The 12,764-nt window shown below is 41.2% G+C and overlaps 1 protein-coding gene across 1 annotated transcript in view; it reads left to right on the top strand.

Moving 5' to 3' along the window:
* LOC136588068 (lysosomal protective protein-like) overlaps nucleotides 1–9,260 on the top strand; it is a 34,220-nt gene extending 24,960 nt beyond the window's left edge. The window contains exons 13-15 of the mRNA XM_066586977.1: nucleotides 2,481–2,570; nucleotides 5,573–5,674; nucleotides 7,976–9,260. Coding sequence (XP_066443074.1) covers nucleotides 2,481–2,570; nucleotides 5,573–5,674; nucleotides 7,976–8,059 — 276 coding nt within the window. The 3' untranslated portion in view covers nucleotides 8,060–9,260. The remainder of the gene's footprint in view (nucleotides 1–2,480; nucleotides 2,571–5,572; nucleotides 5,675–7,975) is intronic.
* The last annotated feature ends 3,504 nt before the right edge of the window (nucleotides 9,261–12,764 follow it).

Raw genomic sequence — 12,764 nt, 5'->3', positions numbered from 1 at the left:
ATTAATTTATTCTTAAAATCAAAAAATTGGACAGACTCAAAACATTAATCCATGATCTGGTAGACAGTCATTCTGTTTATAATATATCTCACAAAACTCTCCTCCAATATCCAATGCACTCTTTAATCAGTCCTAATACTGTTTGTTAACCCTTTCCAATCCAAATTGTATCCTGGTTTTCCTAGGGGGCTTACTCCTTTTCTGTCATTATACAACGGCGCTATATGCTGACTAAAGCCAGTACTGCATGAGGTGACACGTTGGATAGGCTCTGACAGCAGCGATGCTGGGAATATACAGTAAGAGAACCCCGATGGATTTTCTTCCAACATCGGAGCTGTACAGACTTAAATCATAATGTCTTCAGAGGTCAGACAGTGGATTGGAAAGGGTTAACCCTATTCAACAGAGCAGATAGGCACTATTTTTAAAAACCTTCCATATTTTAAAAACATTTTTGTAACTTAGGAGAAGGGGATAGCCTCTAGCAGGGCAATGTGAGTATGATCATTAATGTACAAAGCACATTTCACTCCTCCCCAATCTCATCTAATTTCTCTCAACCTTACAGCTGATGAAGTGGAGAGGAAAGGGTTAAGTTCTGAGCTCGGCCATCCCATCAGTCTGTGGGAAGTAAAGTGTATGCCCAGTGATATTTGGGGCACACTCTATTGCCTCCTAGTCTCCTTGAATCAGCCTCCCATTAACAAGTAGGAAAGCTGAGAAGGGGTTAATTTCAGCCCAGACCGTCAGAGCAGACACTAGTTTAGTGATATGTTGTTCTACACCAAATACCAGTGGCCCTTTGTTAGTGTATTTAACCCTTTGCAATCCAATTTTGGATTCGGGATGTGCTAGGGGGCTTTTTCTTTGCGCCATTATACAATGGCACCATCTGCTGGCTAGAGCCAGTACTGCGGTATGTGACATGCCAGAGAGGCCCCGAAAAAACAGAGCAGCCAGTAATCTACAGTAAGAATACCCTGCCGGACGTCTTCTCATATCGGAGCTGTACATGTTTCGAACAGAATGTCTTTAGACGTTAGACAGTGGATTGGTAAGGGTTAATAGGAGTATTAATTCAAGACAGTTGGTTCCCTAAAGGAGTTACCTAACTGGCTACTATGGCATTGGCTGCCATAATATTAAACTTACTAGCTAAGCACCGTTGCAGCAGTCCGACAGAGGGTATCGGATGGCCAGCTAATCACTGCACTAAACTTGCTCACTGGATAATCTTATCTCACTAATCTACTTCCCATCAACGCGTTTCTACAGCCTGCTTCATGCAGTCTGTGTCATCAGGATGGAACAGAGCATATAGCGGGAGCCGCAGTGATGCCTGGCAGCATTCACTATCTTTAGGGAGTAACCTCATTAATAGTGCTATTCAGTGCCCAGACTAATAACACCATACAGTGCCCTGATCAATAGTGCCATATATTGCCCAAGCCAATGGCACTATACAATGTTCAGACCAACAGTGCCATACAGTGCAGAGACCAATAGTGCTATACAATTCCAAGAATCTCAGTGTCACAGTGCTGTAAGCGCAATTTTTGCTATTCGATATACTGTGGGTGCCATATTAGATAAGAATAATGTACAGGCCTGGAGAACCTTTCAAAGACCACACGTCTACATCATGTGTCCCAAAAGAGTCTGTCTTTATTTAGGTGGGTAAAAGTTTATATAAGCTTTCAAATCAGGAAGTTAAGTAATTTAGGATACAGTTACATAATTTTGTGTGCTGATAGGCCATTCTCATAGGGAGGTATTTGTGAGGTAGCTGTGATATCATTCACCCGGGAGGAGCTTCCCTTGAGCATGCTCTATTCATTCTTGACTTGTTGTCCGAAGGAAATACTTCCTGTTTTCTCTCCAGTCAGCCATTTCCTGGCCCTTTACACCATGACATTCCTAGTTAAGTAGTTCTCTGCTGGTTAGAACCGGTTTGACCAGTTTATGGACACAAAGCGCTGCTCCTTCAATTCTTGTGGAGGTGGGGGGGGGCAATGTTTCCTTCCCCCAGGGGATTAGATTAGAGACACAATATAGCATCTTCACAGTGGATAAAAATGCAGACAAAATGGCAAACCTCTCAGCTATCTACCACAGTGCCTAGTAGTACTTTCTATAGCCTGTTGCTGGCATAATGTGTATCACCGGACACCTCCGTGTCATGAAATCAATGTGGCAGGCTTATACACAGGAGGAGAACAGGGAATTCGAACTCCCCACAGACTGCAAGGGAAGATGCTATATAGTATTAGTGGTATATGGTGAAACTAATGCTAACAAAACTGAAAAATCCACTTTTTGATTTGGGACTGCAAACAAATAATCCCCATTATTTTATGTCTCTTCATTGCTTTTTACAGAACTTCTACTTTCTGTTTTTTCTTTCTTGCAACCCCTTCTGGCTAGGCAACATATATTAATTATAATTGCTATTATCTGTTGTCTGTCCTTCTCTGCAGAAGTATCGCATCCTGCTGTATAGTGGAGACTTAGACATGGCATGCAACTTTCTGGGCATTGAGTGGTTTGTGAATTCGCTTAACCTGAAGGTAAGCAGACTTATGTGATCATATAAAATATCAAAAATGTTCTTCAGAAATGTCCAAATGTTTCATTCCTCATACAGAAGAAAGAAAAAAAGAGAGCAGATGAAGTGCTAGATGTGCATTACCAGTTTCCAATATTTGATGGTAGCAAAATCTCAATTTCTCACTTTCCCCGGTTATGCTTCCACAGCCAGAACGCTGCTGAGAGCCTGTAATGTAATGCAGGAGACCTGCCGCCTCTCCGTAGCTCTTCTGATTTCCACGCTGAGATCGGCAAACTGAGTTGTTATAGAAATCAGGTAGCGTCATTGCGTCTGCAGGAAATAATGTAGTGTTTTCTACTGCATACCGCAGGACTTACAACACTATAAGGGTGGCTTCACATGAGCATGTGCATAGATAGGTGCGCACCCCTGTACGCGCAAAAACACACGTGTCTGAAGGTCCATGCATTGCCTTCAATTGAGCAGCAGCTGCTGCGGTGGCTTGATTGCAGGTCTGTCGGCACCCCTGAAGTGATTTTCAGGGAAGATCTTTAAATATAAGTGCTTCCCTGAAAATCATTCCTTTTAGTGTAAAAAATAAAAAAAAAATAAAAAATATATATATATATATATATATATATATATACACATACATACACTTAACTGTCCGCCGCTGCCGTGTCCTCTGCGGGGATGAAGAACACATGTCATATGCCGCTGACGTTTTCTTCATCCCCGCAGGGGATAATGAATTCTCTAGTGCAGATGTCACAGTTGACAGCTGCGCTAGAGGATCCTGCTGCCGGCACCCCTTAATTGTTTTTCAGGGAAGGGCTTTAAATACAAACCCTTCGCTCAAAAACAAGCCAAACTGGTGTAAAAAAAAAAACATACTCTCCTTTCTTCAGCTGCCGGGGCTCAGCCACATCCTGTCTCCGCTGTCCCTGCCTGCTGAAAGAGCCGCTTCAGATTGGCCTAGGCGCTCAGCCAATCACAGGCAGCTCTCACCTGTAATTCATTCGCAAGATCTGTAATTCTGGCATGTTTTTTATTTTTAACGACGTTCACCATGCAGTATACATAATATGTTAAATTAATTCTGCAAGTCTGTCCAATTATGTGAATACAAAATTTATATAGGTTTTTTTTTTGCAACTTTTTCACACTTTTTAAAAAAAATTTGTTTTTGTTTATCGCTGCAGTCAAAGATCCCTAAGTTTTTTTTTCTTTTTGGCAGCATTGTTACGTGATTAGATTTTTTTTTTTTTTTTGCAGAATGGGTTGTAATTTTTGATGGTACAACTTCTTGACACATGCGACGTTTTGATCACTTTCTAGATAGGTAAAATTAGCTATTTTCGCCATGTTTTTTGCATTGCATTTTCATGACATGCACTGTGCAGGTTAAATAACATTCTACTTTTTTCTCTGGGTTCTTACAAATGCAGTGATACCACGTGTGATTTTTTAAACATTTTTTTTTACATGATAACGCCTCGGTCACAGGAGCATCTTTTTTGCACACAAATAGGCGTGCAAAAAAAAGCGCTGCTCGAATCTGCCGAAATCACATGACCGAGCAATTTTTTCATGCGCAGAAGGCCCAAGCTTCATGCGCATGAAATTCTCACTGATGCTCCAGGAGGTGAGTGAGAGATGAAGACCTGCAGGGCTTTGGGATTTCCCAATAGCAGGGAGAGAGCAGAGCTATTGGGTTTTTTCCCACAGCAGCGAGTGATGGAGCGTGGCTATGGGTTAATCCCCCATAGCTCCGCTCTTTCTCCCTACTATGGTGAAATCCATAGTCCCGTTCTCTCTCTTCCTGCTATGGGGACCCCCCGAGGGATATCCCCATAGCACAAAGAGAGTGTGAGGGGCTAGAGAGAGAGGTGGGGTTATAGGGATTCTCCCAGAGATTCCCCATATCAAACCATAGAGGGGGTGGGGCTAGGGTAGGATCCCTTTAGCCGTGTCCCCTCCTATCATGCTCTCTGGGAAATGCCTCAGGGAAAGCCCTGTAATCCCACCCACCTCTCTCTCCCCGTTATAGGGAAATCCTTTGGAAAATTGCCCAGCAAGGGGGCAGGAGAAATACCCTGTAGTTTACAGCAGGGCATTTAAAAGGTGCTGCTGAGAAGCACATTTTAAATGTCCCATTGTAAATTCATGTTAGTCCCCGTGGGGATTAACGGAACCCTCGGGGAGTCCCCTAATCCCCGCAGGGACTAACAGGAGTTTACAGCGGGACATTTAAAATGTGCTTCTGGGCTGCACCTTTTAAATGTCCTGCTCTAAGCATTGGGGAATCTATGCTTCCCATATGAGTAAATGGAAACTCCTGCACAGCGCGCACCAAAGATAGCCGATGTTCTATCTTTGTTAGGTGCGTGCTGTTTTGTGCTACTACATTCTCTCATGTAAGCGCTTCTATAGAAACCTATTGGTTCTTTTTGAAGCGCTCTTTTTGCGCACCCAAAAACAACTATCATCTGAGCTGTAAAGGGGAAAGGGTATGGTTTTGTAGTTTTTATTTTTTTTATTCTTTTTTATTTTTGTCCCACTGGGGGACTTGATTATCAGTATCTTCTATTACTTTTCTAATACACTGCTATACATCAGTATAGCAGTGCATTAGAAAGCCTATGAGGTTAGACAGACTGTCTGCTTTTTACATGCCAAGCACCCCCTCCCCCCGACACAATAGACCTGCACCAGTCTTCTAATGTAAGGCCGTATTTTGATGCCGATGCAGATTAAAGCCCCTTTACGGACGCCATCAAAAATGTATGCCCTGTTTTGGGCACAAAATGCATAATTCCTCTATCATTTTGTTTAATGTAAATAAAGTGCGTGTTTTACCATGGCGCACTGGTGTTCTGTTTCTCCATCAGGAGTAGCGCCATCTAGTCTCTATCTTTTTGCTCCTATTCTATCATGTTTTATTCCTGCTACTCAGTAATTCTATGTGATATGTATTTACCGCCCACCAATGTCCTTGTTGTATCTATTGATCTTCTGCAGGTAGAGGACTCCTACCGTCCTTGGATGTACCATGATGGAACACAGTTACAGATTGCTGGTTTTGCAAAAGACTTCAGCAGCCTCACCCTTCTAACTGTGAAGGTATAAACAGCACGCAGTTGTTCTTTACCCTTAGTCTTTGTTCCTGTATTTTCTCACTGTTGGTTCTAGTTGTGAAGTGTCATTAACTTTTCTTACTGTGTCATGGCCAATAAAGCCCAAGTGGTCCATGGGGTCCATGCATATTACCTATTAATCTTCATTGATACGGTAGGCCTAGCGATTGTAGGTGCTAGTCCTAGTTCTACAAAAGTAGCAGACAGCAATGCAGAAAGCAAAAAATTGCACATTTTCACAAATCCCCACTTGTGCAAAAATTTGTTTTTTTGTTTTTTTTAAATTGGCATAAAAGGTTTTATGAATGTCACCCATTGTTCACAGAAGACTATTGACTGGATTTTGCAGCAAAGTCTGCAATGAATCCACTGCAAAATCCACAGCAAGTCACCATATTAATAGGCAATTTCAAATCACAAAGCCATAAAAGAATTTGGAAGTACACGTTTATAACCACCTTTGACACTTTCAACACAGGGCTAAATTCCTCAAAAGGATTCATGCGTGACTGGGAAGTATGAGAAATCTATAGCACAGATAACACTCTGGCCTGGTGACGCCCTAACATTAATTCAGGGATCATAAAACTTTCACATCCTTATCAGTGGACTAATTAATTATTTATTTCTCTACTCATCCTGTTCTGGTATTTTTTTAAGTGTAAATTAATCACATCCATGTCTGTGCCTTGTCATATGTATGTGTGTATATATACACATGCCTCTTCGGATCTATTTTGATATAACTGAGGAAGAATCCTGAGCAGGTTCAATAGCTCACAATAACATCATGTATTTTTGTTAGCCATTAAAAGGTATCATATCTAGAAGATTACTTGGTTTCTCTTGCTAGGAACAATCACATTTTGCTCTACTGGCTAACTTTTTTTCAATTTATGCTGTGAAATGTTTGCAAATTTATCCTGAATTTTCCCTATGGATTTCAATGGGGGCGTCAAAATCCACAACAAATCCAAACTGTTCACCCGCAAAAAATCCACAGGTAACATATAAAAATGGGGAGACAACTGTATGTCAAGTCTATGCAGTTCTTTTACACAATTAGTCGATATCTTTTTCTGCCTGAGGCAAACATTAGCAATTTTCTAGTACTATATCTATGCAGTAATGGTTCTGTTACTATATCTATGTGGTAAGCTTATTTCTGTTATGCTATCTATGTAGTAAACATTGTTCTGGTACCACATCTATGTAGTAAGCATGATTATGGTAAGATATCAATGTAGTAAATTTAGTTCTAGTACAGTATCAATGTAGTAAGCTTGGTTCCAGTACAGCATCTATGTAATAGGCTTGGTTGCGATTCAGTATCTATGTAGCAAGCATAATACTGTTATCGTATTTATGCAGTATACTTGGTTCGGGTATCGTATCTACATAGGAATCTTGGTTCTGTTACCGTATGTATGCAGTAAGTTTCAGATCATCATTAAAACTTTAGACCAGTAGGGGGCTCACAATCTACATAAGGGTTCATGGTGACTTCTGTCACAGTAGGAGAAGGTAACACAGGAATCAGGGTATAATTCGGACACCAGAATTTTTTTTTTTTTTTTTAACAAAAAACTTGGAGATGAAGTTGCCAGTAGAAGTTTCTGTTAATAGATAAGCAATATGCAGCTATTCAGAAATGTTAGACAATCTAATTGACTAACTAAACATATGCTTAACTCTATCATGAGTGGGGGATGGTAACAATCTGTTATAAATCACAAAGATCACCAACATATTTCAACTATAAAACACATGGTAAGACCACCGAACGTTTTCACCCAGCAACGGAGCCACAGTTGTACATACACTGCGCCACTCCATTCATTTTCAATAGAATTCTGGAGATAGCTGAGTATAAAGCACTCGGCTATTTCCATCAGCCCCATTGAAATGAATGGGGCCGTGGCTGCGCATTCATGGCCAGCACTCTATTTAATGACATCACTGTGGGTGGGAGGAGCCACATGGAAGTTAGGTGGAATGGGGAAACGAGACCAGTTGGACCCTTCATCATTCTTTCAGTATTCACCTAATCAGTGGATAGGTGAAAAATTTACAAAACGTCTCATCATCTCTGGAATACCCCTTCAAGCAATTAGTTCCATTTTATCTGTATTACTTAATTTTTTTTAATGAGTTTTCTTAATTGGGTGAACAATTTTTTTGGGGTCCTCTGTGTTTTTCCAGCATTCAATTGTTGTCTTTCTGGAGTTATGACATCCTGAATAATCAAAAATTATATATAACATTTTTGTTTTTCATTGATTCGCAGGGAGCCGGTCACATGGTGCCAACTGACAAACCTTTAGAAGCATTTGAAATGTTCAAGCGATTCATCAGTAATGAACCCTTCTAGATCTCAAGTTCCAAGTCATGGCGGCCCTGTATGACCCCAGACTGCTTCAGTGTTACTGTTTATATATATATATATATTGCTTTTATCCTGCTTTTCCCATATATTGCTTTCATTCTTAAGTTGGCCATGCACATCAGAGAGTTGTCCTTCAACCAACAGCTACTCCTCCTGACTTCCCCATAGACATGCATGTGTCTTCAGAGTAAGCCGCGGCCAGATGCTTCAGATGGCAGTTTTTCTGCAGTGAGACTGAAGGATCGAGCTTGTTGAAATCTAACATGCCTGACCTTTCTTTACCCTGATATCTGCCAGCCGCAGAGAGTCTGGACACCCCCATACACATTAGAAGTTCAACTGGTTTTACTGAAGCCGGCATGTTTGGCCAACATTCATTTAATGTGTATGGGCGCCCTAAGTGTTGATTAAATGTGACTGATTGCTGTTTAGAATTGTTAAGTCACCTGTCACCGAGCAACAATAAAAGCTTCTCTTCTAATAAAAAGGATGTTTCTACTTTAATGTAATACATACAGCAAGATTACTCTAAAAAGGGTTCTGTCATTAGAAAATCAATACTTACCTATCAATCTATACCTATAGGTAAGTATTGATTCTTTTTCTAATGACAGAACCCCTTTAATGGTTGATGATATCAATAGAGATGAGCGAGCACGCTCGGATAAGTCAGTTACTCGAGCGAGCCTCGCTCTTCTCAAGTAACTGCATTCTTGTCCGAGCGTGCATGTGAGGTAATTATTCCCCTCTACTCTTCCTGAGTCAGACCTCATCTGGAATACGGTGTTCAGTTCTGGGCACCCGCCTTTTTTTTTTTTTTTTTTTGAAAACTCCTTTTTATTAACATTTTCATGAATTACATACATGGGTAATTGTTTCGAGAGATATTACATATAAAAGTGCATTCTATGTATTTCTTATGCAATAAATTTCCATTTTTTGACCTTTTTTGTGCGTATTCTTCTCTATGTTATTCATATATATTTCGTCTTTCACATCTGTTGCTGTAGAACTTTACCTGTTTTCCCATAGTATTCCTTCTCCTATATATTATAACCTTTATTAACCAACAAATAAAAAACAAACAAACATTAAGACTCGTTGTTGATATCATCTATCAGTAAACCCGTCCGCATACTAGGTCTCATATGGTCGGCTTCTCTCACGACACCCTCAATATTCCCAAGTTGTTCATATCTTTCTGGCCATAGTACCATGTTGTGTTGATGAATTGTGTCATGCATTCTTTAACTTCATTGGGGTTAATAAACTTTTCAATGAATTCCCTGCATTTTTTGAAAAATTTTTGGGCTTGGGATTCCACCTGTCGTTCTATTTCGATTCTTTCCATTTTTAAAAGGTATTTTAATTGTTGTATGACCTCTTCTATTCCCGGAGGTTTAGCCTCCAGGCAGCTATTGAGGAGACATCTTTTACTAATTAGGAGTATAGTATGGGTCATTGTGGTCATTTTTATCTGGTTTGGCAGTATGTGAAGTATGAATGACTGTGGCATTAACTGAAGGAATTGGCCTCCCATATCTTGTATCAATTTTTGGGTTTTTTGTCCAAAATGTATTGATCTTGGGACAGTGCCAGATGCCATGTAAAAAGTCCGATTTGGGCGATAAACACCTCGGACATGCTTGTAGTCTTTCTGGGCCCTTAGGATTTTGGGGTTTGTTGAATCCGTAAATTGCTCCATGTATTATTTTGAAATGTGTTTCTCTCCATCTTTCGTTCAGTACCGCCTTTCTTACGGAGTTCCAGCTCTTAATTATTCCCTCAGATATGGGCACCCGACTTTAAAAGAGACAGACAAATTGCAGCAAATTCAGAGAAGAGTTACCAAGATGGTGAACGGTCTGCAAATCATATCCTATGAGGAACCGTTAAAGAATCTGGGAATGCTTAGCTTGCAAAAAAAGAAGGCTGAGAGGAGGCTTGATAGCTGTGTACAAATATCTGAAGGTCTGTCACCGTGCAGAGGGATTAGCCCTATTCTCATTTGCACAAGGAAAGACTAAAAGCAACAGGATGAACGTGAAGGGGAGGAGACACAAATTAAACTTTGATAGTGAGGGTGATCAAGGAGTGGAACAAGTTACCACAGGAGGTGGCGAGTTCTCCTTCAATGGAAGTCTTCAAACAGAGGCTGGACAAATATCTGTCTGGGCTGATTTAGTGAATGCTGCACTGAGCAGGGGGTTGGACCCGATGACTCTAGAGGTCCCTTCCAACTCTACCATTCTATTAACCTGGAGAAGGTTCTCTATGTTGGTGCCGTTGAAAGTGGGTTTCCCAGCTGCTGTTATACAAGTCAGATGATGATGATGATGCCTCCCGGTGATGTGATGCAATTCCTAAAGAAGATTGTCAAGTAAAAGTAAGGGTACTTTTACACAGCAGTAATCATTCAGGTGTGTCAAGAGTTGGACTCCTACCAATCTAGTATTGATGGCCTAGCCAAAGGATAGCATGCCATGCAAGCATACACATAAGGCTATTGGATGTGGGCATGGGATTTGCACAGGAGATTATTGGAGTGAGGGCTCATAGCAACAATATGCATGATAGTGGACAGGACAATAGTGTTTTTATAAATACTACGTATTATAGATGTTAAACAAAAGCCACAGAGCATCACACATCACGTTAGGGGTAGAGAATATTTCATACAACTCATAAATTATAGATGTTTGTTGGATGGCATAGAAGCAGTAGGTGGACTAAATTATTTGCTCTAGATTTTTCAAGATAAAACCCAAAGCTGGTGATCCTATTAGACAGAAGGGCCAAAAGGTATAGTCCTGAGTGTAGTATGTATGGAGGTGCCGATACACTTTGTGTTGCTCCAGGGTAGCCACAGTCACAAGTTCTGCAACACCTGGCTATGTGCTCCTAGGAGACATACAGGATGCCATACATCTGAAAGACCCTGTCTTTCCCCTCCCTTCACAAGCTTTAGCTAACTACTTAGCAAAAGCTGGCTGCTTGTCATGCAATCCCTGATTAGTAGAAGTGGAAGGGTGAGAGCCAAGAGCAGAAAAATGAGCAGAGCGAAGCAGGATGTTGGGAGGAGTTTGGAGGGTAAGTGCAGGAGAGGAGACAGGAAGTGAAGGAGTTAGGAGGGGGCGGTCAGAGTAGGACATAAGAAGGTGCACCGCAGCGGAGTGTATTAACGTTGTTCGGAGGACGCAAGCATTTTCAAGTTTCTAAATCAAGCGCAGTGTGGGGGGGAAAGATTGGGAACTCGTCTACACTACTGCGAGTTACACAAGCCCCTGTTGAGTAAAACCAAAGAAAGAGAAAGGCCCAAATCTAAAAATAACTTATTAGCTGCATAGTAATCTTCAAGCAAATCAACCCTCAGATAACTAGGACTGTGGGAATTCGTAGAGTAATCTTTAAAGGAAAGGAGAGGGCACGCGTTGAAGTTTAAATTGTATTGTACTAAACTGGAACTTGGAGCAATGTTATTGTCTAATGTAATGCAATACCTCTGCTAGTACGGAAGAACTGTACCTGTCATTTCCTGAATGTTACTAAAAGCTGAAGTAAACCAAGTAGCTCCAGTTTGCAAATAAAAGCTACCAGGACTTGTGTCAATTATTTCTTCATTAACCTTTGAGTCCCTTAAGGAAGATGTACTGGCGTCACGTGACAAACCATCATTGATAATTGCTAGACATAGTAACCCTTTTGCCACTGTGTGTGACCGAGCCAGGCCCTCTGCCACCATTGCAGAGGCACCTGTGACATCCATCATCTTGTTTATCAGTTGTCTCCCCCACATTGGCGCACCCCGCTTGGACGCTGCACCAGGACACAGGTTCAGGAATTACAATACAGGTCTGGGATGCTGGTCCATGGCTAGAGTAGTTCATGCAAGTAGGCCTGGTCACAGGCATGTACCAGCATACTCAGTGACTTGTGACAAACAGTAGACTAATAGTTCTTGTTGCATTAAAAGTTTAACATGCCATCCTATCAACGTTAATGTGCTAGGGCCATATTTGGAGTTCATATTCATGTGAGAGGAGTCTCTCAATGCACAAATCTCATGCAAGTTTCTTGGTGGTGTGAAAAGTGGCCTGACATTCAATGGCCAATAGTGAAGAGGAGCAGATGTGGCAGAGGCAGCAGACTGTTGTAGTGCGAGTATTGCTCCAACTCCCCGTGTGAACGGGTTCTATCAGCAAATAGAAGCTGAAGCACCTGTGACCTCACACTACCACATTGTTACACACACACACACTTTCCACATAGAGGAATTGGTGCCATTTTTGCTCTGGACTCTGTGTGACTACACTCTAAAATAGTCTGTATTGTCAACAGCACAGCTCCCCCTCCCATCAGTGCAGGTAAGGCCTTAACATTCAGGTCAATACCTTAGGATAAGGCCTGATGCCAGAATTGGACTAGATTAGACCATGGGGATGGGCTGTATCTCAATGGAGAGGGTGCAGCTGTGGAGTATTTAAACCAGGAAGGAGGGGGCAGATTTAAGAGGAACCTGGGACTAAGTACTAGAAATGAGAATGGAGTGTTGGGAGTGGTTAGTATAGTTAGAACTGGCAGAACAGTTGGGGATACGAGTTATATATAATTTTCTTCTTTTTTATATAGTGTATAAGTCTAAACTATATGGTGACTAATGCTAGAAGTCTAATAAAATAGACAAACTGGA

Source organism: Eleutherodactylus coqui, chromosome 13 (genome assembly GCF_035609145.1).
Source record: "Eleutherodactylus coqui strain aEleCoq1 chromosome 13, aEleCoq1.hap1, whole genome shotgun sequence".
NCBI lineage: Eukaryota > Metazoa > Chordata > Amphibia > Anura > Eleutherodactylidae > Eleutherodactylus > Eleutherodactylus coqui.
The sequence above is the reverse complement of the archived record's forward strand: the minus strand, read 5'-3'. Positions and strand labels throughout refer to the sequence as shown.